Here is a 25,351-nt window from a genome sequence, read left to right as displayed (position 1 = left end):
CATTTTTAAATCATTTTACCATCTAAGACTTCATAACACTTCAAGTTTATAAAGTCAAGACTGTTAGGTAAATCTCATTATTTCAAGTATACTACTAAAACAAATTTTCATGAACATCTTAACACATCCTAATTTTTTTAGGAAAAAACCTCAAGGATTAGTAATTGTTAATTTCATAGTCATGAAAATAAATCTTAATGTAAGACTTTTTATTACTTTAATATCCAAAACTTCATAACACTTTAAGTTTATGAAGTCAAGATTTTAATAAATCATCTTTTATCCCAAATAATTATTTTAACTTGGAAATCAAAGAGTAAAATATGCTAAACCATTTTTAAACATAATACTTTCTAAAAATAAAACATTTATAACAACAACTTATCAACATCATAAATTTTCAAGAATAAAATACAAACTTTTTCCTAAACACATTAAAGGTTCCTTTGATGTTAAAATCATCACCTTTAAACATATTCAAATACTAACAATAATTTCTAATATTTCCAAACAAATAACTCATCCAACCTTGTCCAAAGATATAGTTTTTCCATCTAAGAACAAGGAAGAAATATCAAGATTTACAAAGGTCAAAAACTACATAAAGGTTCATATGATTTTATTATCATCCCGTTTAGTTATCCCTTCATAAAATACTTAAAGAAAAAATATAAACTCTACTTTATGAACAACATAATAAAAACTCATAACTTTCTATGAAGTATGAGAAGAAGATGAAGAAGAAAAATAAAAGACTACCTTAGTTTGTATAGGAAATTTAGTGTAAAAATGAGAGAATGGGGTGGAGTATTTATAGGAGAGCCTCACCATCATCAAATCATTAAATTTATTGCAAGATAAGTAGATTTAGACTAGCATAGGTGATGTGTCTAATGGTGGTGGAGTGAGAGGATTTGTTGAGTGATTTTGGCGATTTTGTGGTAGTAAATTAAGGCATTAATGAGTGAAATCTATAAGATTTAGTAGGTAGATTTTGTGAAGTAACACATGCGATGCGACGACTTCGGTGAAACGGCGTGATTAAAACCATGCTCGAGTAGCCAAAAATGATTGCCCAATTTTACTTTACGGTTGGAACTTCGAATTTCGGCATTCCGAGTGAAAATATTTTAGAAAATAGTTATGGACCAACTCAAGGTCTATCTTGACTGGAAATGTGATTACGAAGCCAACGGCGCGATCGAAATTTGATTCCGAGTTACGGAACTCAAAAACCACTTTTTGAGTCGTACCGGGTGAGATTCGGTCCCGACAGCGGTCCGAAACCGACTGTCTCTGAAAATCATGAAAATTTAGCACCAAGTTGGAAATAGAATTATAATACTAAAACTCAACTAGAGTTTCGTCTAATTCTTTACCGAAAATTCCCAGAAATTTATTTTCGAAAATATAATTAATAAAAATATTAATAAAAACATATTTCAAGGTAGTAAAATTCGCGGTGTTACACATTTCCTTGGCAGTGATTTCAGCCATAAACCTTGACAACTTCCTAAGCAAGCAGAGATGTACTCACACTCATAGGATGAGAGTGCCACCACCTCTTGCTTCTTTGAGCTCCAACTAATAGATGCATTCTTGTATTTGAATAGGTAACCATTTGTGCTTTTCCTATCATCCTTGTCACGACACCAATCTACATCTATATAGTCATAGACAATTCTTTGTTCCTTCTGCTCACAAGTTGTATCAGTAGGAAGGATCACACCAAAATCTATGCTTCCTTTTAGGTACCTGAGTAGCCTTTTTACAGCCTACATATGTGAGTGCTTGGGATCTTCCATGTGTCTACTAACCAAGTCTACTCCATAAGATATATCTGGCCTTGAGTTGCAAATTTACCTTAATGTTCCTACCATTTGTCTATACAAAGTTGAATCAGTAGCTTCATCATCAAGCCTGCATTTGCTAAGAGTATTTCCTACCTCTAGTGGTGTTGCAGCAGGGTTACAGTCAAGCATACCAAATCTGTTGAGTACTTCATTGATGTACCTCTTTTGATGCATCAAAATGCCACTGTTTATCTTAGCAAACTCAATTCCTAAGAAATGGGAAAGAGTTCCTAAGTCTGTCATCTTGAATTCCATTTTCAATCTGGCATTGATCTTCTCAATTTCTTCATTATAGTAGCCAATGATCAAAAGGTCATCCATATACAAGCATATGATATATAATGTCCCATTGAATGCTTATCTGATGTAAATGTCATGCTCATTCTTGCACCTGATGAGCCCTTGTTGAAGAAAGAACCCATTTATTCTTTTATTCCATGCTTTAGGTGCCCGTCTTAGGCCATAAAGAGCCTTATGAAGCTTGTAGACTTTGTCTTCATGTCCAGATACAACAAATCCTTGAGGCTGAGTTACAAATACTTCTTTGTCAAGAGGGCCATTTAAGAAAGCTAATTTTACACCTAGTTGACTTAATGACCAATGCATTGAGCTTGCCATTGCAATAACCAATCTAACAGTCTCAATTGTTACAACTGGTGCAAATACCTCATCAAAATACAGGTCATGTCTTTGTAAGAAACCTCTAGCAACTAGTCTTGCCTTATACTTAGACACTTCTCCATCTGGTTTAACTTTAACTTTGAATACCCATTTGACTGATATTGCCTTCTTTCTTTAGGCAGAGTTGTGAGTTCCCAAGTTTGGTTCCTCTATATTGATCTGATTTCATCAGACATTGCTTTTCTCCAATGATCTTCTGTGTTGGCTTGTTCAAAGCTAATTGGTTCCATTTGAACTAATAAGGCCATATGAACCATATTTCCTTCTGTGGTGATTGAAATATCGGAGAAAACTTCATAATCCCTCAATCTATTAGGAAGTTGTCTTTGCCTTCGAGGTCTATTACTTGTATTAACGCCACTGTTATTTACATTTGTGATTGTTTTAGGGAATTCATTAGTCTTCTCTTAATCATTTGACCAGTTTTTATTGATGATGCATCTGTTTGATTCCAATCTCAAGCTTGAGTCTCATCAAACTTGATATCTCTGTTGTATGAGATGGAATTTGTCTTATGATCATAGACTTTGTAGGACCCTACTGTGTGATATCCTAGAAAGATCAGTTTCTCGCCTCTATCATCTAACTTCTTCCTCTTGACATCAGGCATATGTTTGAAGCAGATTGAGCCAAAAATTCTGAGATGTCTCACATCAGGTTTGATTCCTAACTAGGCTTCCTCAGGAGATCTATCTTTTTGTCTCTTGGTAGGACTTCTGTTTATCACATAAGTTGTTGTAATTAGTGCTTCTCCCCAAAATTTCTTGGGTTAGCCTTTTGATTTCAACATACTTTTCACCATATTCATGAGTGTTCTATTAATCCTTTCAGTTGTTCCATTATGCTGAGGGGTATATCGTGCAATCACCTTATATATGACACCTTCTTTGTTACAGAATTCTTTAAATTCTTTTGAGATATACTCCCCTCCTCCGTCACTCCTAATTAGCTTTAGCTTCCTGCCACACTGAGTTTCAGCAAGTGCCTTGAAGATTCTGAATTTCTCAAACACTTCACTTTTCTTATTAAGAAGATAGATCCACAACTTCCTTGTAAAATCATAGTTGAAAGTTACAAAGTACCTATTTCCACCAACTGATTTAGTTTCTAGAGGACCACAAACATTTGTATCTACCACTTCTAAAGGGTTGCTGGATCTGGTTGGAATTTGTGAGACAAACTTGTTTCTGGCTAGATTGTTTGTTATGCATTCTTCATACATGTTGATTCCCTTATGGATTTCAGGTAGACCTGTTACCATTCTAACCTTACTCAACAATTCCAAACCCTTTTGATTCAAGTGGCAAAATCTCTGATGCCAAACTCTTGTGTCATCTGTTGTGGACTTGAACCACTTATGATTATCAAGATGAATACATATCTTGAAGGTTCTATTATTTGAAAGTGGGGCCTTCAAGATTGGTATTCTTTTCTTGTTGAAGATCTTAAGGACTCTATCTTCTTATCTTATAACCCTTCTCAAGTAACTGTCCAAGACTAATGAGATTATTTCTCATTCTTGGCACATACAAAACATTAGAGATACTTGAGCTTGCACCATCCTTTCTTTTTACCAGAATCTTTCCAATTCCTTATGCAATGATTGAACTGTCATCAGCAAACTTGACTTTGGTTTTGAATGAATTGTCAAGTGAGGTGAACCACTCCTTGTGCCCAGTCATATGATTAGAGCATGTTGTGTCAAGATACCAATTATTTGAGGATAATCGATTATCATCCTTGTTTGTGATCATCATTAATATCTTCATCAGATATAATTTCTTCAACTTGTGATTCTGAATTTTGATCCCTATAGTCATCAACTGTAACTCAGGCTACTTCTTCTGCCATTAGCAATATCTCTTCCTCAGAATCTTCATCTTTTGCTAATCTGGCCTCAGCTTCTTTGCCTTTTCTTTTGAATTTACATTCAGATGCGAAATGCCCCCAATTATTACAGTTGAAGCACTGAATCTTGCTTTTGTCTTTCTTCTTCTTTGCACTAAAGTTGCCTATCCTCTTGGCACTTCTTGAATCAATGTCATGAGTTAAGATTGATGATTCATTCTTGTGACCTCCATGTTCAATCTGGTTTACCTTAGCAGCATCATACATCCTTTCTCCATATCCTTTCCTACTGCCTCTGTTCTGTTTATCAAAGTGACATGAATTTGCTTTCTTCTTGAATTGAACACTGACAGCTTGATGATTTTGTCTTTCAGATAAACTCTCAAGAAACCTCTGTTCATGAGCTTCTAGTGAGCCTTGTAACTCATCAATTGTTAGAAATTCCAGGTCTTTTGATTCCTCAATAGCTACACTACATGATCAAATTTAGCAGCTATAGTTCTAAGTATTTTTTTCAACAATACTTTGCTCAATTAGCTGCTTTCCATAGCTTCTCATAAGGTTGGCTAAGGTTCGAATTCTTGTGAAATACTCTAAGATGGATTCTTGTTCCTCCATCTGTAGTAGTTCATATTGTCTGCGCATCATTTGCAACATCACCTTCTTCACCTTCAACCCACCCGAGTAGCATTTGTCAAGTGTTTCCCAAGCTTCGTTGGCAAAACTTGCAGCAAAAATATTTTCAAAGTTTGCCTTGTCCACACATTGGTGTATGAGGAAGATTGTTTTGCAATCTCTTTTCATAGCTTCCCTATATTCCAATCTCTGTGCCTCTTTGGGATTCTCACTGAGTTGATGAACCCCAACTTGTATCACATCCAAACATTCTTGAAACCCGAAGATGACCTTCATCTGAATACTCCAACGATCAAAGTTCTTTGTTGTCCAGAATAGGTAGATTCATTGAGAAACCACCCGACATTGTCATATTCTTCTTTCTATTTCAGTTCTTCCGTTGATCAACCTCTGTGAACCTCACTAATCGAAGTTTCTTGCACCAGCGTTCTTGATGGCACCTCCACAGGCTTCTTGGATCATGTAGCTCTCGATACCACTGTTAGAACTTAATGTTTTAGTGTTAGAGAATGAATAGAATGTGAGGAGAAGAAGAAGTTGTGTGTAAACTAATTTTAGAAAGTGTAGATTGGTTAACAACTACCAATCCAACAACTAACTTCTATTAATAGAATGATCAATGTTTACACGCCCAAACTATCAAGGCCCAATACAAACATATACAACAAGCTATAAATTACATTTTTACTTTAATAAAATAGACAATTTTCTGTTCAAACACTCATGATTACTTATACAAGCAGTATATGTTTTGGATATCATACAATATTGACCATCTCACATTTTTTATTTATAAAAAGCTCTTTTCGTCACTAATTTTTAAAGGTATGAATATCTTTTTAGAAATTGTCAAACTTACGTCCACTACAACATACATATTGCCATTGCATGATTATCAATTGAATATGCTTTAACGTTATTATTGCTTTATGAAACATGTGGAAATTTAAAAAATGGACATAGTCAACAACCTCTTGAAGGAAGGAAGTGAAGAAACTTATAAACTTAGGTGTTGATTACAAGAGTGTTGAAATTTACCCAAAGAAAATATTTTTTGACAATATTTTATGTCCAACATTGAGTTTGCGATGTGAATTCTTAACTCCAGATTATCCCAGCTGAGACTTAAAGTCAGAACATGTTACCTCGAAATTGGAATTGAAAACATATTACCTCGACATTTGAACTCAGAACATATACACTGCATGCTAATTAAATGTAAATTATCTATACATTTATTTTTATTTAAATTATTAAAAGAAATAAACCTTATAAAAAAGTGGAACTACATCAATTTACCAGACTAGGTCAATTATTGTTTTTTCCAATTTGAAGAACCGGACAGCGTGAAGAGATGAACCGCTCCGGTTCATCCAACCCGGGCACACTATTCGAACACAAGAACACAGCCTCCGAATGTCCCATCGAGTTTGGTATCAGAACATCTTCATCGTCGGACCCAGATTCTGATTCTGGTTCCTCGCTGTTCATATTCACCAACAGAGATGTTGTAATTGGCTCTGTGGGAGAAATAACATCTACACTAGAGGGGGACCCGTTTTCTTGTGTTTCGGGTAAATGGGTCGTGGATGACTTGCTCCGGTGAGCCGGTTTGGGGTGCTTGTGTTCTCCGGTGTATGTGAGAATGAACATGTTGGGTTCCGTTGTGCTTCGCTCTACTTGCTTTCTCGCTGCACATCCTTTGCAGCTACTGCATCTATAATAGTTCCTATAGTGAAATGTAAAAAAATTTAATATTTAGAAGGTAAAGTTAAAGGAAAATGACAGAAAATTGTATTTTATGTATGTATATACCTTGGATATGGAGAACCCTTGATGGGTTTTTGTCCATATTTTCTCCATGCCCATAAATCTGATGAAAGGTTATCAGCGGTTACATGGCACACTATTTTCTTTTGTTGGCTTTTTCTGAAAGAGAGAATTTTCATAAGTAAAAAAATTATCTTTTTTTAATAAGATGACATTAACTAAAAGTATATGAATGACAAATGTATATTTCACCTTTTCCTTGATTTGGGTGTTTGTATGTTTGGTAAAACCATGGAAGTGGTTTGGGGTACTTGGACATGTAATTGATTGTGCTGCTTTTGTTCTTGTTGAACTTCTTCAGGATGTTGATGTTGCTGTCCATGTTGTTGATGATGATGTAGGTGATGGAATCTTTCCAAACCAGAAGTGGGTGCTCCAATTGGAGTGTAATTTGTGGTGGGAGCAAGAACAGTAGTAAGGAGGTGTTGCTTTTGTCCAATGGATCCTGAAAAATCAGAAATAAAGGAATTGGAATTGATGCTATTGCCACTAGTGTTAGTGGTGGGGTTAAAGGTCATGAACAATGGGTGCACCTGCTCTTGTAACCCATTGGTTATAGGTGATTGGACAATATTAGGAAAACTAAATGGACCATTTTCTTGGTTGGCAATAAAAGTAGTTGTAGTAGTGTCTTTTGGAGATGGGTATCTAGTAATATTGGTGGTGGTAGTGAGTGGAGTTTGTGTAGTAGGAGTGGTAGTAAAGGTGGCAGCTTTGCAACTTCTCACTATTGCAAAGAGATCCCAATCCTCATGAGCCATTTGAAATTGAGATTTTTGGGTATGCCTGATAATTCTCGAAGAACACAAATGGTGTTTGTATATTTGGTGATTTTGGTTTTGCTAAATTGAAGAAACCAGGCAAAAGTCAAAGACTCAGACAGGGGCTGAAAAGAGAGACATAACTCAAAGGACGGCGCTGACTTTTTTGGTTGAAATGAAAAACTGAAGAAAGAAACTTTTTGTAGAGATAAAGAGGCGAAGGAGCAAGCAAAATGTGATGGTCGAGCACTTACTGACTTTGGCAAAGGCTTTAATTATTTATACTAGGAAGATATACTATTTTCCATAGAAAAATAGAAGAAAAAGATTGGGAGAGGAGTGATGGATAGAGCAAATGTTATGGTTGTCTATTCACATTTTTTATTGTGTAAAATATGTATACTGTAAAGATTTATATACATGTACACTATTATCCAGTCTTCATTTGGATTACTTTTTTTAAAATGTCAACAATAATTAAACATCAATTATGAATAATACAATAACAGTATATAAATCTTGTACACTGTCAGTGCATACATCTTTTTCTCTTTTTTATTTTATTTGTATTGGTTGATCAATTAAGATACTTGAATTTTTTTTAATTTTATGTTCATCTTAATTGATTTGCAATGGTGAAATGGGTTGGTCTTTTATGTTTAGTTTGTCACTGTATAAATCCTGTAACATAAATGTGGGCATTGCCTAACCTATTTTAGTCCATTTAACATATTCTCATGTTATATCTGTTTTAAAATTAATTTAGGTAATTTTTACATGTTGGATTTTTACCTTTAGAAATGTATTTTTTAGTAATGTTATATCTTCATAATAAATCTAACTAAAAAACTTCTTAATTATAGGAATATATGACACTTTAAGTTGATGTGGGTAAAATGTGACATGTCATATCTTTAATGATAGGATAAACTATAGACTAATTTCTTAAGAAATATAAAAAAATAACATTTCAAATTATTAGTAAACTCACTAAATATTTGTTTTAGTGAGTGTTTAAAATTTAATTGTGTAGAATTTTAAACACAAAAGCTACATTTTTCTTCTTCTCTAAAATATGAAACACGATTATATAAGATTTTCTGAACTTATAATCATGAAGTCCATATCATGCTTGCAATTTTAAAAATGATCGTAAAGGTTAAAAAGTGAAACAAAAAACATACTACAAAATTGTAAAAGCAAGTGTTTTTTCGAGAAGAGGATTGTTTCTTTTTATTTATTTATTTATTTAGAGTTTAATAAAGTTTTGAATTCTTTAAATGAAAAATTATATATCCACTCACAAATCTTTGTACACCTTAGTTGGAAAATATTTTATTTATTAATCATTCCTTACTGTTATTTTTTGTGATATGGGAGGATTATAGTAGAATTTTAGTCCAATATGCATATGTTTGATGCAGCAAAAGATATTGTTGCATGACTGTTTATTACAAACAATTAAACAAAATGTATAGAATAAATAGAATAGAAAAAGGCAAAATAATTTGTTAACAGAGTTTGACAAATTGTACTTACATCTTTAGACAATGAGCAGAACAGCTACTAAGAGATTATTAAAAAATAAAGATTAAAAGTTTCAGCATACTCATAAACCCAAGTACCCATAAAATATTTATATTTATTGCACATTATAGCGAAAAACTTTAGCCTAATATATAACATTGTTTACTCTATTTTCATTATGATTATAATCAATATGATAATATATTTGAATTCTCCTCAACAATATACTCGATTAGAAAAGACCAAATTTAGTTGGATTTTCATTGACTTTTGTAAAATGTCAAAGGGGACGGTGATTCAACGGTTCCTCAAAGATGCCGAAGCCCACACACATGCACACATGTTGGCAAGTTGCAGCATAGTCGTGTAGTTATTGGTGTGTGACGCGCGTGCTACAGAAAACGTACACTTTCATGGCAGTGACGCTCTTTTAAATTGGTGAGCTAACAAGCACTCCCACTCTCACTGTGTCTTGTTTTTGCATGACATGTCTCTCCATCAGGCCCACACTCTGCACTCTCTGCGCATTTCTGATTCAATCTAATATAAATAAAGATTCTTCTGAATTTTGACATCTTTTCATAAACATTTTTTATTTTTTATGTATAATTTATTATTTTTTCATTATTTTATGTATAATTAATTAGTTTTTCATTATTTTTATGTATAATTTATTAGAAACTTTTATTATATCATTTGTTTTTATTGTTGTTATTGAGACCATTAATTGATTAGCAATATTAAATAAAGTAAGATTATAATATTACAATATCTTATTAAAGATCAAGAAAAGTAATTTTTTGTTACTGCAATGTATAACTTAGTTAAAATTATATTTTAGTAAGAGACTAAAGGGAGTATAAAAAACATTTCCTAACATACACTTTATTTTTAAGCATCCTGACACAAAAAACCCTAAAATGTTAATGATACATTCTTAATTTAATTGTCTAATAAAAAAAATGGTTAATTTAGTCCTTTACATATCTAATGTTTGTCTATTTCATTATTTTATTATATTGATCTAAAAATTATATTAGAATATATCAGTCCTTTTTGGTAATTCAATGTTTGCGTTAAATTCCATATTTCATATTGAATCCCAAAACACACATTATTGCCTTTAGATGAAGAAAAATAATATAGTTGGTATAGTAGTATAATAAGGCTTTACTAGATTTCTAGAATGAGCAAAATGTTAAAAGTTTGATTTTTGAGAACAAAACTTGTTGGGGAAAGACAATCACACACACAAAAAAATTATTTCTTATCTAAAAAGGTAAGAGGGTACCCTTAATAATACAAAAAAATAGAAATTCTAATTTTAGAAAACGACTAGGAAATTTAACATATTCTACTGTAAATCTAATTTAGATTCTAATTAATGATAAAAGTGTTAGTCACAAACATTAGAAAATTAGAGAACTCAGTTGAAACTTAAAAAAATTTACACTGCCTTTTTCATTGACTTTTGAGACATGCATGTTTGTCAATAGTTTTACAAGCTACTTAGATAAAGGAAATATCAACTGTCTTGGTTTAAAGGAAAATAATAGTTTTACAAAACGAAAATCCAGCTAAATCCGTCAAAGAATAATACCACTTCAGTGATTTGTAATATACTTTTAACAAAAGATTAGAACCATTATTCTCAAAAGTTATATAATATATACAAAGAATAAAGAGGAGAAACAAGAAATATGGGGAAAAGGGAGGAATAGAGAGAATAATATGCTTCCAGAATAAAAGAGGATACCCTTACAAAATGCCATACTATTTTAAAAGAAATGTCTACAAAAGAGAGACCGAAAATGGTAAAACTATATGCATTTTTGCAAAAAAGAATATAAAGCTTTGTTATTTATTAGGTAGGTAAAAAGCAAAGGTTTGTTTTAACATATTACTACAGTAGTGCTTGTTTAGGAACTAGTTGGAGAGTGTAAATTTTTTCCTCTATGTTTCACATCTTTAAAAGTTTATCATCTATAACTTGGTTGGAGGAGAAATAAGAAATGACCTTTCTTAACCTCAACACTATATAGGATAAGGAGTTAAAAAAATATATAAATTGTATTGGAAATTAAGTCAACTATTCTTAGAATATTAAATATTTAGTTTTACTATAATTTTTGTAGTCTTTTATATTCTAACCTTAAGGTTAAGAAAATCCATAAAAAGAAATATTCCTTTAATGCTTGTTAAATATCCGCTTGCATTTCCAAATATTTTATGACAATAACTTCAGAAATTATCAACTCCCACTTATTACCTTATAAGTAAAAAACATAACATAATTTTAATAAATGATGAATAATATATTTATCATATCAAAACTTTATATTAGAAATACACATCTATTAAATTCAACAATGAAATGAAGCAGAGATGGTACCTCAAAGAAGCTAAACGTGTAAAAGAGTTTTGGCCATTTGGGACCACCACTATCATATTTAATGTAAACCCATTAATTCCTGTCCTTAATTGTGGCCATTTGAGTTTGTTTTGCTAGTTATGCCAATGGAATACCCTACACAACCTAGGGCTCTCTCACTTTATATCAATACCACCCACTCTGCTCTTGTGACTAATGCCCACCTGAGAAAAAGAATTGCTAATTTGATTTAATGTCCTTTTAACAATTAAGATGTAATATCATTAGTATCATTTTTATTTATGATGAAATTACATTTTTACCTTTAAAAGTAAAAGAAAAGAAAGAATTTCTCTATCTAGTAATGAAGAATATATTTTCTCACAAATTTATAAACAAAAATTTAGTATTATTTTTATTTATGATAAAATTACACTTTTATCCTTAAATGAGAGGAAAAGAAAGAAATCTAGTGATGAAGAATATATTTTCTCACAAATTTATAAACAAAAAATTGAATTATTCGTAATATGCTGATAAATCTGTGTACCTAGAAATTCATTACATGCCTTTTTCACGAGTAGGGTAACTTTGTCTTTCTTAATTGGGCCTTGTTACTTATCATTTATCCCATCTTGTGAATATAGTCTTGGAAGTATTCAACCCATCAATCTATCAAATATCATGGAAGTATCTAATAGTCATTATTATAAAGTTCCAATAACATTAAGGCACTTACATGCACAAATAGAAAGGGCAGCAAATGGCCCCTCAGATTTGTTAACTCCAATTTTGGTACTAGTTTGGGAAGAGGACATGTTAGTGATGGAATATTGATAGGGAAATGTCACATCTGAAGTTGATAATCACACATCAATTATGATGTTTTATTCAAATAAAGAGAAGACATAGATTAGCCATATTTAAGGAATTCATGCATGCATTACATTATCTGTGTACTTCTTTTGATGAAATTCAACCAATCTTATCTTTACTTAAACCAACTAAGTTCAAATAGAAAGAAAATCATGTCAATTCTGATTAATCATTAAGCATTACTTCCATGTGCTGATGGTGAGGGTCCAATAGCAATAAATGACTTAAGCTAAAGAAATTGATAACTGCATATGTATATGACAATGTTTTTGAATCATAGTTTTATTGATTTAAAAAGCTAAATTTGTAGTTGAACTATAACTGAATCAAATAATGTTTCAATCAGAGAAATAATCGGCCTATTCATTTTAAAACATTCATATAACAGTTCAAATCATGAAGAAAACTAACAAAAAAATATTGTATAGGCATGTAAGAAATGTGTATAGATCTATAAATATCTTTTCAATTTGTTTCCTAAATTCTAAACATACCTTGTGGGTTTAAGGCTCATAGCTAATGGGGCCTAAAGTTTATTTCTTTACATGTTCTCACTAATCTTATAAAACAAACTCACTAATAGACTTGCTCTTACTTTTATTTATGTTTATTTTTAAATTGGTTGTATTATAAATTATTATAATCAACACATAATTTGGTCCAATATTTTTTGGTCATTGTAATAATCATTATATTATATTATTGTAGAATAAAATAAAGGTCATACATAAGTTGTGCAAATTAAATATGAAATCATTCAAAACTTAAGGTTACCAAAAACATTTTAGAGTCAAATCCAAAATAAGAAATGATAATCAAACAAGAAGAGAAAATTTATCTTACATTCTTACAATTTATGTGACCATTTTTGTTCCACCTTAACAATTTGCTATGAACCTTCATTTTTTTCAAACTGTTGTGCAAAGTTCATATAATTTCCCTTTTAAAAAAGAAAGTATCATATAGTTTCTAGTAATACGTTAACTCCCCAAAAACTGAGAAAAATGAGTATCATTGATGATTTACATGAGTACATAATTTTAAGCTTGATTCATCCACCTTAAGTGATACACCCCATATGAGGTTATTTTGAGCTTCAACATTTTAATATGTTAGTTGATAACCCACACTTCTATGTTACTTGGAGACAAAACAAATATCCACAAGTACCTGCAAATGAATATTGTCTAGATTAAAAAAAAAGATTTTAGTTGGTTCCTCCACGAATCCAACTATTAGAACCTGTTCTTGTCACACCAGAATAATAATCACCCACATTTGCTACAAATAATGGATCTCTATCTTCTACTTTGTATTCATTATCACCACTAGACATATTACCTAGCTCTGTCTTTTCCAACTCTTTTGTTAAATCATCCATTGTCTTTTTTAAACTGGTTTTGCTCATATGGCCTGCTTCCTCTGTAGAGATACCAACCATTGTAATTTTTGGAATAAAGGGATTTGGTTTCAAATCTTCTTTTGCATCTTTTCTTGATAAGCCGACTTTTTCATGCCGCTGTTTTGGCCAAAGTTGATGAAACCAACCACCAAAAGGTTGCCTTGAATTGGAATGAGAGTCTTGGATTGCTTCATTAATATTATCTAAGTTGTAATTAGAAGAGCCTAGGCATTCAGAATCTTTCCTGTCATCTTCTACTTTAGGGCTATCAAGAGAGCAGCTTGGCTCCGATAATCTCAGAAAAGAAGCTTCACTTCTGCAGAATAACAAACACAATGTTACAGATCAACAATACACTCACACTCTCACTAACACAACAGCTCAACTGGTTCACCGAAATTAGATTAGAGATGGATGTGCAATGACAATGCTAACTCATTATGCACTCGATTTTCGCTACCTCTAATCCTGTCAACTATGCATCTGTAAATAGTACAGTTAAAGAAAAGCTTCTTTCAAGCAGAGGCAGAAAAGTCACTCTACGTGGTTGACACAAAAAAAATCCATCTAGAATTACCTACTTAACATCCCTAAGGTGAATAACTTAATCAGAATATCAATTGAAATACACCTTATCACAAGTGAAACAATGAAGTTGAAGCTCGTAAATCTAGACCAGCATGATAAACTTGACTAGGAAACCACTGAACTAAAAGAACAAAGGGTAAAAATACAATGAGTTAAATCATTTTAAGTCAATTTCAAAGGCGGGAACACAACATAAATGTACCTTCTCTCAAATGAGTCAACCATATAAGAAAATTTAGGTTGTATGCCTATCGCTTTCCGCAACCACCTATTACCGAGGAGTACTTTGTCAACGGTATAATGAAACTGAAGTTCTGCAGCTTTTGAGATAACACTTAGTGGTATACTAGGATGGCCCACTTCGTCTAGCACTTCCTGAACCTGTCAGGAAAAACTAATGAAAAATCGTCCATTTTTTAATAGAAGATAGGAAGAGATATCAAGGTTATGGCTTTGAGTTAATCCTATTTTCAATGACAACAGCAGTAGCAACAACAAAAGCATTTTCCCACGAGTTAGGTACTGAATGGATCAAACTCAATAGTGCTATATCATAAACAATTTTCAATAAATATTACAAAATTGAAACATAGATCACACTTTTATTTTCAAGAAGAAGTTGTATGAGGTATTTCAGGCCAAGCTTTTATCAAATATAAATAAGGATCACATCCTGTGTCTTTAGTATAAAAATCATTATCACTCAATTCAATGTCAATAAATTCTAAATCACTCATAAAGTTTCAGACTAAAGACCGTAGAATGCCTATGTAATATCAGATCCTTTATTCACTACCGTTTGCTAACCATTTTGTTTTTTATCCTTAGAACTTTATGAACAATAAAATGTTCATGAAATTAATCATACCTCTGGAGGATCCCCTAAACTATCTCCCATTTCCTCAATGATTTCTGCTGCCAAGTTGTCATCAATAACATCACGCCGCCGATGCACGTGCCGACTTTGAATTAAAGTATGGAAATGTTGATCAACAGATTCTTCAAGAATGTTATCAAGCATGTTTTTATCAAAGAAGTAGGGGGTATACCTGGTGGAACAAAGATCAATAATGTTAGCATAATATATTTTGTACTAGAAATTACCATCTCAGAGAGTTGGATATAATAATGAATATGAAACATAATGGAACAAAAAATAACAAACAGAGCCAAAACAACCAACCAAGCCATATTTTCACCAGGTGGGGTCGGGTACATAGATTAGGCGACATCGTGATGCTATATCATAAATTATGACAATTGACAAATCATTAATAGCTAACAGAAGAAAACTTTGAAGTAATATGTTATACAATGTTGGGAAGTAAGTCTCATATTGCTTGCTTATGTTCTAGATGTGGTTTAAATACATGTTGGTCTACTTCTCTCACTGTCAACTGGTTTTGAGATGAAACCTTAGCCTAACTCTTCTTCGGCTGTCAAGGGCCAAATAAGTTTCTTTCATCATGGGTCAAAGGTAACTCATCACCTAGTCGGGCAGGCTTTTGTGGAGGGGGCATGTTGGGAACTAGAAAGTAAGTCTCACATGGTCTATCTCATTACTCCACATATGGTTTAAATATTTGTTGGGCTAATCCTCTCATTGCCAATTGGCTTTGAGATGAAATGGTAACATAAAATTGCAAAAGACACATAATATAAGTATTGAAAAAAATGAATCAGGCAATAATCATTTGGCAGACATGAAATTTCAAATAAAAAAAATATATAAGTAAGTTCTTTGAAAATAACACTAATTCACATATAAAAAGGAAGATGAGCAACATGCACCATTGAATCCCATCTTTCGTTGCTATTGCAATATCTAAGTTCTGTGCACTAAACACAGGCACCCCATCAACCTTTTTCCTCGCACCATCCTGTGGCATTGTCTTTAGAAGTTTATTGGCTGCCTTGACCTGCAGAGGAAATAATTATAAGAAATACAGATGACGTTAAAAACTACAAAAGATATGCAACAATGTAAGACAAACAATACCTGCTTCTCATTTGGAACAAATTGGAACAAGTGAGGCTTTTCCTGCAAGGCATGCAGTAAGGAACATTATAAGTTAACCAAAAGCCATAAAAGTAAATTGAAAAGCATTAACAAATAAAATTACATAACTAGGTACATCCTTCATTATGCATTATTATATCTAAACAACCAAATAAATTATGGAGTGTGGTAGCATATACAACCTTAAATGCGCTAACTCAAACCGATACAAGTACATTTCAAATGGCAATTGAAAATGTCAATATTACCTTGAAATGTTCATATGCTAGATCAAGGCGACAAGCACCCACCACACCACTAGGAATATTCAGCTTTTTGACATATGAAACTAAGACCATTGTTCATTAAAAGGTCAGTATTGGTGAAGAAGTAATCAGTATCATATATCAACGAATGAAACTGAACAAAAGTCTATTTCTTTATTTCTTATAAACTAATGAGCATTGAAAAGATGCTTGATGAGCAACTCAATAACCTAGAAGTAAACATCTCTGCATTCACACACCAATCAAGTAAGGCAAAACATGCATGCATTGAGAGGAAGCTAGAGGAAACCGGAAATTTGATCAAGTGTTTTACTTAAGAGCTATACGAGAAGTTTGAACAAATTAACCACGAAGCATGTGATATGATATAAGTAGATTGATAAGTTACAAACAGATGCAAAGATTAGAAAAAAGAGAAGGATGTGTATGAAGATAACCTGCATCTCCTAGATCAATAAAAAAGCGAAATACAGGACCATTCCTCTCACTCTTGGTGATTGCAGAAAACATGTTTTTCAACCACTCAGGTGTTCTGCAGTTGAAAAAGTATAGTCATAAAAATGATGGATGGTAATAGCTTAACAACAAAATGATTCAAATTCAGGAATACCAATACTCTTTTAAACAAACAACCAAGCATTCTCCACTAGGCAGGGTTAACTACATGTATCATAATATTCTATCACAAATCGTGTTTATATACAACCCATTTACATCTAAATCATTCTCAATAGTTTTGCCTATAGCTTTTTACAAATTGAAGGTTAATTGAAATCAACATTAGACCAACAACACATTGGTTTAGTAGTCTAAGGTCACGCTAAATCTCAGGATGACTAAAAGCTCAATGGTTGATTCCCGGAAGCGACATTTGTTTGAAGTGACGGCAACCCCGTAAGGGATTAGAAAGAGAAGAAGAAAAAAGAGTTACCTTTTGGAGATAAAAGGAATATCAAAGTGAGTAGAAACAGCCATGAGACCAGTCCCAGAGAGGTCGCACATGCTGAACACCTGACCCACAAAGGCGGGCCCACCTCCCTTCCCATTGGAACGCACCCTCGTCACTCGGACCGATTTGACCGAGTCTGGGCGAGTGGACTCGGTTGTAGAGGTTGATAGGAGAGGGAGAGAGATTAAGATAGAGTGTGGTTGTGGGAAATATGAAGTAGGAGAGGTTGGTGGAGGGTTGAAGAGAGAGATGAAGTTGGAAGCTGTGGATTGAAAGAAGCTAGTAATGTGGTGGTGGCGGTGGCGGCGGCGGCGTTGAGGTTGAGACGGCTGAGCCATCCAATGGGCATGGAAGAGGTTGGGTTGGGGATTCGGGAAAGTATAGGGACCTCACTGCAATATGTGTGATGGATAGGACTAAGAGATATACTAAATTTTGATTTTAGCCACTAATTTTATTTCTTGTGTTTTTTATTTTATTTTAAACTTTTGGATTTAATCTTTAGTAGTTTAATTGATGATGTGACGATTTATGTAATGATCAAGAAAGATAGGGACTAAAAACTAAGAAATAAAATAATAGGAAAAAAAATCATAATGAAGTCTCTTTTCTTTTTATATTTTAACATGTTTAAGGCTCTTTTCTTTTTATATATGGTGGAATGAAGTCCGGAGGGCTCATCATGAGATAATGACACATAATGGAGAGTAATTGATAATATATTTTTTCTAATTCATATTTTTTTATGTATGAAGTTATGTATATAGTTTAAGAATTATTAAATGGCTACAATAATCAAATTTAATGCATATAGAAAACAAAATTCAAAAGAAATGAAGAAATCAAGGTGAAAAAGAAGAGTAACAATAATGATATAATTAGAAAATAATGTATAAATGTGTATTGTGCTTCTAAAACATCAAAAAAATTACAATAACTAGAAAAAAAGTTAAAAGATCAAAACATATGAGAAGAATATAGTAATAAAAATGTAAAAAATTCAAAAGCAATACTTTATGATTTTGAATTTCCAAAAATAAAACTCATATTTTCTGAAACATGAAATAAAAACAAAATTACAAACAGATTTTTACAATCTTTTTTTATTTCATTAAAAATAGAAATAAAAAATAGGAGAAACAAGGGACTAGGAACATAAAGTTTATTTTTGTTATGAAGTTAGAATGTTTAATAATAATTTGGATATAATTTTAGAAACATATCTTTCTTATAAAGTTAAAATGTTTAATAATAATTTTTAGGGCTATTACAATTACAAATTTTTTTTTGAATACATTACAATTTTTTTTTGAATACATTACAATTTTTTTTTGAGATATATAAACTATTGTGATAATGATTATAATTTATTAAGTTTCTAGCAAGGATGAAACTCCTAATATTATACTATAAAAACATACATTTAAGAAAATCTGTGTATACATCATATTTTTTTCTCTTTTAATAAAAAATTTGTCTAAATAAAAAATTACGAAGCAAGGAGAGCTTTATTTCATGGTATTATTAGGAGGTGGTGCATAGAGCCCCAAGATATTCTACTGGCCCCATTTATGGTTCAGTTCCATTTTACTCTTGCAACGTGGCACTTCCTCTACCTCAAGTAGGTATGATCTTTGAAATATGTTAATGGCGTTTTATTTTTCATGATAATCAAGTATTTTGTGAAATCGGTTTTTTTTTATTGTTTCAATTTTAAAAAGGTTTATTGGTCTGTCAGACAACCGTGTGACCATCCCAACCACATAGGTGGTCGAGAACGATCCTCCATTGCCCAAGTTGAAACCCTCGGTTGAGAGTTCAATGAGCCATTAATCACGCTCTGATCACACGGTCATGGTTCATCAACCAGGCTTAGGTTCTTGTCTCCTTAGAACTCAGGGACACAATGGTACGAGCCTATAGAACAGATCCTGTTCAAGTAAGGTCGTGACCATCTACCTCACATGAGAGATATATAAACCGTTGATAGTTTCTACATTGTGGCGATGTGGGACTAAGTTCATTTCACCTCAACTCTGGTTGCTGCCGTATGGGGTTCAAAACATTTACAAACATCGTGCAGTGCTATGGTAGTAATGGCTCTACAAGCTGAACAGAAACTTTCAACTTTCACAACTTTTCACTTACTTGTAGGTAAGTTGGTCAATAATATTTTCTATCAACATATTTTGATGACAGACCTAATGTGAACTGCACAAATAACTCATGCTATAAGTAATCAATCGACATTTCTTTAGTCAATTACTTACTCTTTGGTGGTCCGTTTGAATAATTTCATTATTTGGACTGGAATACATTTTTGTTTATTTTCTGTCATTGTCTTTAGATTTAAGGTGTAGGGATATTTTTTTATGAACTGTTTGGTGTTTTGATTAACTGGGTTCTACATCACCCTATTCAAAGAAAAAATGAACATTTTTTGTATAAAAAGTCAAGTATTCTATATCCTCCCAGGAGTTTATGTGCTTGAATGGTGAGTATGCTGAGACATCTGTGAATATCTTCTTTATAAATTATACTGTTTAGTCTTTTTGATTATTCTGTTTAACAAATGGTTGCTTAAGTGCTATTAAGTAGCAGGGTGGACATAAAAAGTTATTACTCCAATCACTAGACTACTTATTTATTCTATCAAAATATTTCATGGCTGCTTTAATCATTAGCCATTTCACACCAACCTAGAAGGGTGAAGGCAGGTAAGATACATGGGTTATAAGAGAAGGTGTCTTTTTTTGTTTTGTTGTTTAATGGTCTTATAGGGTTGTGGTGTGTGGTGAATGAAAAGTGGAGAATGTGGTGCCTAAGGTGGATGAATGGGTAAATGAGATTTGATTTGAAAGTATGAAGTTAGAAGGGATGGAGATCACATGTTCTCATTCATATCCTACTTGATGTACCAAATCAATGATAAAACTTCATTCAATTAAAAAGAAAAATTATAAAACAAAAAATTAATATTTTAATATTATTTAATTAACTTTGATTGATGCAGGGCATGGAGACAAGGAGAAATTATAGAAAATAAAAAATTACGAAGCAAGGAGAGCTTTATTTCATGGTATTATTAGGAGGTGGTGCATAGAGCCCCAAGATATTCTACTGGCCCCATTTATGGTTCAGTTCCATTTTACTCTTGCAACGTGGCACTTCCTCTACCTCAAGTAGGTATGATCTTTGAAATATGTTAATGGCGTTTTATTTTTCATGATAATCAAGTATTTTGTGAAATCGGTTTTTTTTTATTGTTTCAATTTTAAAAAGGTTTATTGGTCTGTCAGACAACCGTGTGACCATCCCAACCACATAGGTGGTCGAGAACGATCCTCCATTGCCCAAGTTGAAACCCTCGGTTGAGAGTTCAATGAGCCATTAATCACGCTCTGATCACACGGTCATGGTTCATCAACCAGGCTTAGGTTCTTGTCTCCTTAGAACTCAGGGACACAATGGTACGAGCCTATAGAACAGATCCTGTTCAAGTAAGGTCGTGACCATCTACCTCACATGAGAGATATATAAACCGTTGATAGTTTCTACATTGTGGCGATGTGGGACTAAGTTCATTTCACCTCAACTCTGGTTGCTGCCGTATGGGGTTCAAAACATTTACAAACATCGTGCAGTGCTATGGTAGTAATGGCTCTACAAGCTGAACAGAAACTTTCAACTTTCACAACTTTTCACTTACTTGTAGGTAAGTTGGTCAATAATATTTTCTATCAACATATTTTGATGACAGACCTAATGTGAACTGCACAAATAACTCATGCTATAAGTAATCAATCGACATTTCTTTAGTCAATTACTTACTCTTTGGTGGTCCGTTTGAATAATTTCATTATTTGGACTGGAATACATTTTTGTTTATTTTCTGTCATTGTCTTTAGATTTAAGGTGTAGGGATATTTTTTTATGAACTGTTTGGTGTTTTGATTAACTGGGTTCTACATCACCCTATTCAAAGAAAAAATGAACATTTTTTGTATAAAAAGTCAAGTATTCTATATCCTCCCAGGAGTTTATGTGCTTGAATGGTGAGTATGCTGAGACATCTGTGAATATCTTCTTTATAAATTATACTGTTTAGTCTTTTTGATTATTCTGTTTAACAAATGGTTGCTTAAGTGCTATTAAGTAGCAGGGTGGACATAAAAAGTTATTACTCCAATCACTAGACTACTTATTTATTCTATCAAAATATTTCATGGCTGCTTTAATCATTAGCCATTTCACACCAACCTAGAAGGGTGAAGGCAGGTAAGATACATGGGTTATAAGAGAAGGTGTCTTTTTTTGTTTTGTTGTTTAATGGTCTTATAGGGTTGTGGTGTGTGGTGAATGAAAAGTGGAGAATGTGGTGCCTAAGGTGGATGAATGGGTAAATGAGATTTGATTTGAAAGTATGAAGTTAGAAGGGATGGAGATCACATGTTCTCATTCATATCCTACTTGATGTACCAAATCAATGATAAAACTTCATTCAATTAAAAAGAAAAATTATAAAACAAAAAATTAATATTTTAATATTATTTAATTAACTTTGATTGATGCAGGGCATGGAGACAAGGAGAAATTATAGATCCTTGAGAAGGGCTTATTTATTGTAACTAAGAAATGAGAATTGTTGACCCATATGATCTCTCAGGCTCAAAAAGAGGAGTTCCTTTTGCATTTAAAAGAAGCAAGAAGAGGAGGACATTTTATTTTATTTGTTTTTCATTTCTTCTCCCCCTCCTAAGACTTAGAACTCTCTCCTTAAAGAATAATGGAGAAAATCATCTCCTCCTAAAAACTAGGATGAATTCTATCCACTATCAAAAACTTCCTTCCACTACCCACCACCTTATTTGCCATTTTCAATTATTTATTTGTTTTGAAACCAAATCACTATATATTTTTTTTTTTGTGATTTTCAAAATAATTATAATCATTTTCTGAAAAATATATATTGATGGTAGAAATGTGTTTCTTTAGGTTTTTTATGAGCCGAAAAAAAAAAGGGTATTTACATAGCCACTTTAAAGGTTGGTATTTTAAAATAAGATCAATCTTTTGGTAGGAAGAGTTCTATTATTTGTATGGTGAAGTTGCACCATAAGAAGCAAAGCATACCCTGACTGGCCTGACATAATTTTAAGGGGAATTCTGAATTATCCAAACAAATTATTCACCTGGTATAAGCATTCTCCAAGATAAAATAAAAGACTTGAAAAAGCCACCAACCAACACATTTCATAAAACCGTAGTTGAATAGCTAACATTAAAAGTCGATAAATCATGCGCAGAAAGCTGTTAGATGTTTATTTATACTGACTTGGAAAAGTCACACAAAGATTTGGAATGCATGGCTAACAATGGATGCACCACTAACATGTTACCAAGAATTGGAAAAACCTCCATCCAAAACACAAGGAATGGGTAAAGAACCCCCAATGAAGACTTTACATAAAGCAATGGATGAATGGCTAACATTGAAAACTGATAGAACATAAACAAAAAACTATATGCATAATTATATATATATACATGTATAAAATTGTATAGATAGCTATTTAGGAGTTAAAATTAAAAATAGCTGCTGTGCTATATAAATTGGTTCTTGACTAACGGATAATTTTTCAATTTAGTTGCAAATAGTAGTTTCTTAATTAAATTTAAAAGAAAAAAAAATTGTTTCATACTGATCCATTCAGAGGTAGCATGCTACACCTTGAAGGATATATACTCAGTCAAAAATTGTTCATAACTTCATATTGATTTACTCTCTTGTATCTTGAAGACAACTGCAGTGCCAATTTGAAAGATCAAGACAAAGCTGTAGAAGTCGTTGTCAACACGTTACTGAATTGTGAGATGCAGAAATGCATTGATTAAGTTTAAGTGGGCATTGGTTTAAGTTTGAGTGGGTCCCTTGGTTAGAATGTTGTCTTCTCGTCCAGCACACCCTAGCATGTCTGCCATAATCCCAAAATGCTTAATTGTTGGCTGAACTTTATACTTACTTCTGAGGAGATCAAAATATTCATAACCCTCATCTACTTTCCCAGCATGTCTACAAGCTGCTAAAACACCAGATAAGGTTATCTCATTTGGACAAATTATGGTCCTCTGCATCTCCTTGAACAGATCTAGTGATTCCTCAGCATGGCCATGTAAAGCCAACCCGCATATGATTGAGTTCCATGAGGCTACATCTTTTTCTCTTATTGAATGGAACACTTCAAGCGCTTTCTCTATGCTTCCACACTTGGCATACATGTCAACAAGAGCATTTGCCATTAACGTGCTGATCTCTCCGGAACTCATTTCCAAGATCTTGGTATTTATTTTTTTACCATATTCCAAATCTCTCAAATCAGCACAAGCAGACAGTAGGCTCAACATTGTTACCTCATCTGGGTGTTCCCCAATCCTGCTCATCTCTTCAAACAACTCCACTGCTTGCTCCTTCGAGCCACATTGCACATATCCTGTGATCATCGCATTCCACGTAACCACATCTCTCTTAGGAATCTCATCAAAGAGTTTCCTCGCCATCCCCATTTCCCCTTGCTTCGCATATGCCGTGATCATCACATTCCATGACACTAAATCCTTAACCGGCATTTCATCGAAAAGGCAACGTGCAATGCTTAAATCCCCTCGTTTAGCATGCCCCACAATCAAAGCAGACCAAGCTACCACATCAGTCTTAGCCCAATCATCAAAAAGTTTAGCTGCAACCTCCAAATCTCCACATGTAGCATGAAAGGACAAAAGGGTGTTCCTCACAAATGTGTTTGAACCGAACCCGAGCCTCTCAACCCGGCCATGAATGGCGAAACCGGTCTTGACCCAAGAGAGCTTGGTGCAAGCCTTGAGGACAAAAGGAAAAGTGAAGTTATCAGGCTTCACGGAACGGTTACACATCTGAGCATAGAGTTGAATTCCTTGCAGAGGATTTTTGCTCTCAACGGAGCCTCTGATCATGGTGTTCCAAATAAACAAGTCTGGTTTGGGAATTTGAGCAAACAGTTTGTGTGCGTATTCTGTGGTGTCGCCAACAAGTGACATAACAGTGGTGTAAACAAGTTCTCTGATAAAACGACGGACTGAGATCAACCCATTGACGATAATGTAAGCGTGGATCTGTTTGAGAGTGCCAATGTTGTTGCATTTCTCAAAAATGGGTGGGAACCTGTGGTGGACAGTTAATATTTTTCTGTTCATGGTAAATTGAAATTTTTTATTGGCCTATATAGTCTATGAAGTTGAAAAATTAAATGGGGAATGAAATGAATCAAATTATTTTGTTGAGGAATAATGTAGGATGAAATGAGTGATTGAATTTATGGTTTAGGGTTTGCATATGGAATGAGATTGAATATGTAAGGGGATTGGAGGCAATGTGGTTTTGTTCCATTTTTTCTTTTAAATCATTTGCCAGAAAGGACATTGATGCCCCAAAATCACCTTTTTTATCCAACTTTTTGCACAATAGAAAATGCTTGTGCTATTGCTACATGTGAGAACTTGCAACCTATAGACAAATATATCACCTTGCCATAAGAGTTGATTTCTGCCTAAACTGGAAAACATATGTGAGATAGAATGTTTTAATGTTTTTTTTGTATTATCAAGTGTTTTTGTCTTAAAAATAAGAAATCAGTATCTTTCACAATGTACGACTGTCCCTTCCAACAAGGGTTGTTCGCACAAATTGAATCATTGACATTTTGGTAT

The 25,351-nt window shown here is 33.1% G+C and overlaps 4 protein-coding genes and 1 long non-coding RNA gene across 5 annotated transcripts; 1 reads left to right on the top strand and 4 right to left on the bottom strand.

The window, feature by feature from the left end:
* On the bottom strand, positions 1,860-2,174 carry LOC109352910 (uncharacterized mitochondrial protein AtMg00810-like). The gene has a single exon (XM_019595096.1). It carries the CDS (start codon positions 2,172-2,174, stop codon positions 1,860-1,862), a length of 315 nt encoding a protein of 104 aa, XP_019450641.1.
* LOC109352259 (probable WRKY transcription factor 27) lies at positions 6,114-7,838 on the bottom strand. The gene is made up of 3 exons (XM_019594166.1): positions 7,041-7,838; positions 6,834-6,947; positions 6,114-6,747 (listed from the first exon to the last, which is right to left on the bottom strand). Exons 1-3 carry the CDS (start codon positions 7,607-7,609, stop codon positions 6,327-6,329), a joined length of 1,104 nt encoding a protein of 367 aa, XP_019449711.1. The 5' UTR covers positions 7,610-7,838; the 3' UTR covers positions 6,114-6,326.
* Positions 6,515-19,747, top strand: LOC109352260. The gene is made up of 3 exons (XR_002108347.1): positions 6,515-6,525; positions 9,494-9,500; positions 19,435-19,747. It is a non-coding gene; the product is annotated as an uncharacterized LOC109352260 (long non-coding RNA).
* Positions 13,416-18,002, bottom strand: LOC109352258. Its single transcript, XM_019594164.1, has 9 exons — positions 17,591-18,002; positions 17,097-17,191; positions 16,642-16,721; positions 16,373-16,414; positions 16,165-16,292; positions 15,242-15,422; positions 14,576-14,754; positions 13,549-14,101; positions 13,416-13,498 (listed from the first exon to the last, which is right to left on the bottom strand). Exons 1-8 carry the CDS (start codon positions 17,944-17,946, stop codon positions 13,591-13,593), a joined length of 1,572 nt encoding a protein of 523 aa, XP_019449709.1. The 5' UTR covers positions 17,947-18,002; the 3' UTR covers positions 13,416-13,498; positions 13,549-13,590.
* Positions 23,192-25,146, bottom strand: LOC109352255 (pentatricopeptide repeat-containing protein At5g15300). The gene has a single exon (XM_019594159.1). The coding sequence runs from the start codon at positions 24,836-24,838 to the stop codon at positions 23,522-23,524; it is 1,317 nt and encodes a 438-aa protein (XP_019449704.1). The 5' UTR covers positions 24,839-25,146; the 3' UTR covers positions 23,192-23,521.

The sequence above is a fragment of the Lupinus angustifolius genome, chromosome LG07 (genome assembly GCF_001865875.1).
Source record: "Lupinus angustifolius cultivar Tanjil chromosome LG07, LupAngTanjil_v1.0, whole genome shotgun sequence".
Classification (NCBI taxonomy): Eukaryota; Viridiplantae; Streptophyta; class Magnoliopsida; order Fabales; family Fabaceae; genus Lupinus; species Lupinus angustifolius.
The sequence above is the reverse complement of the archived record's forward strand: the minus strand, read 5'-3'. Positions and strand labels throughout refer to the sequence as shown.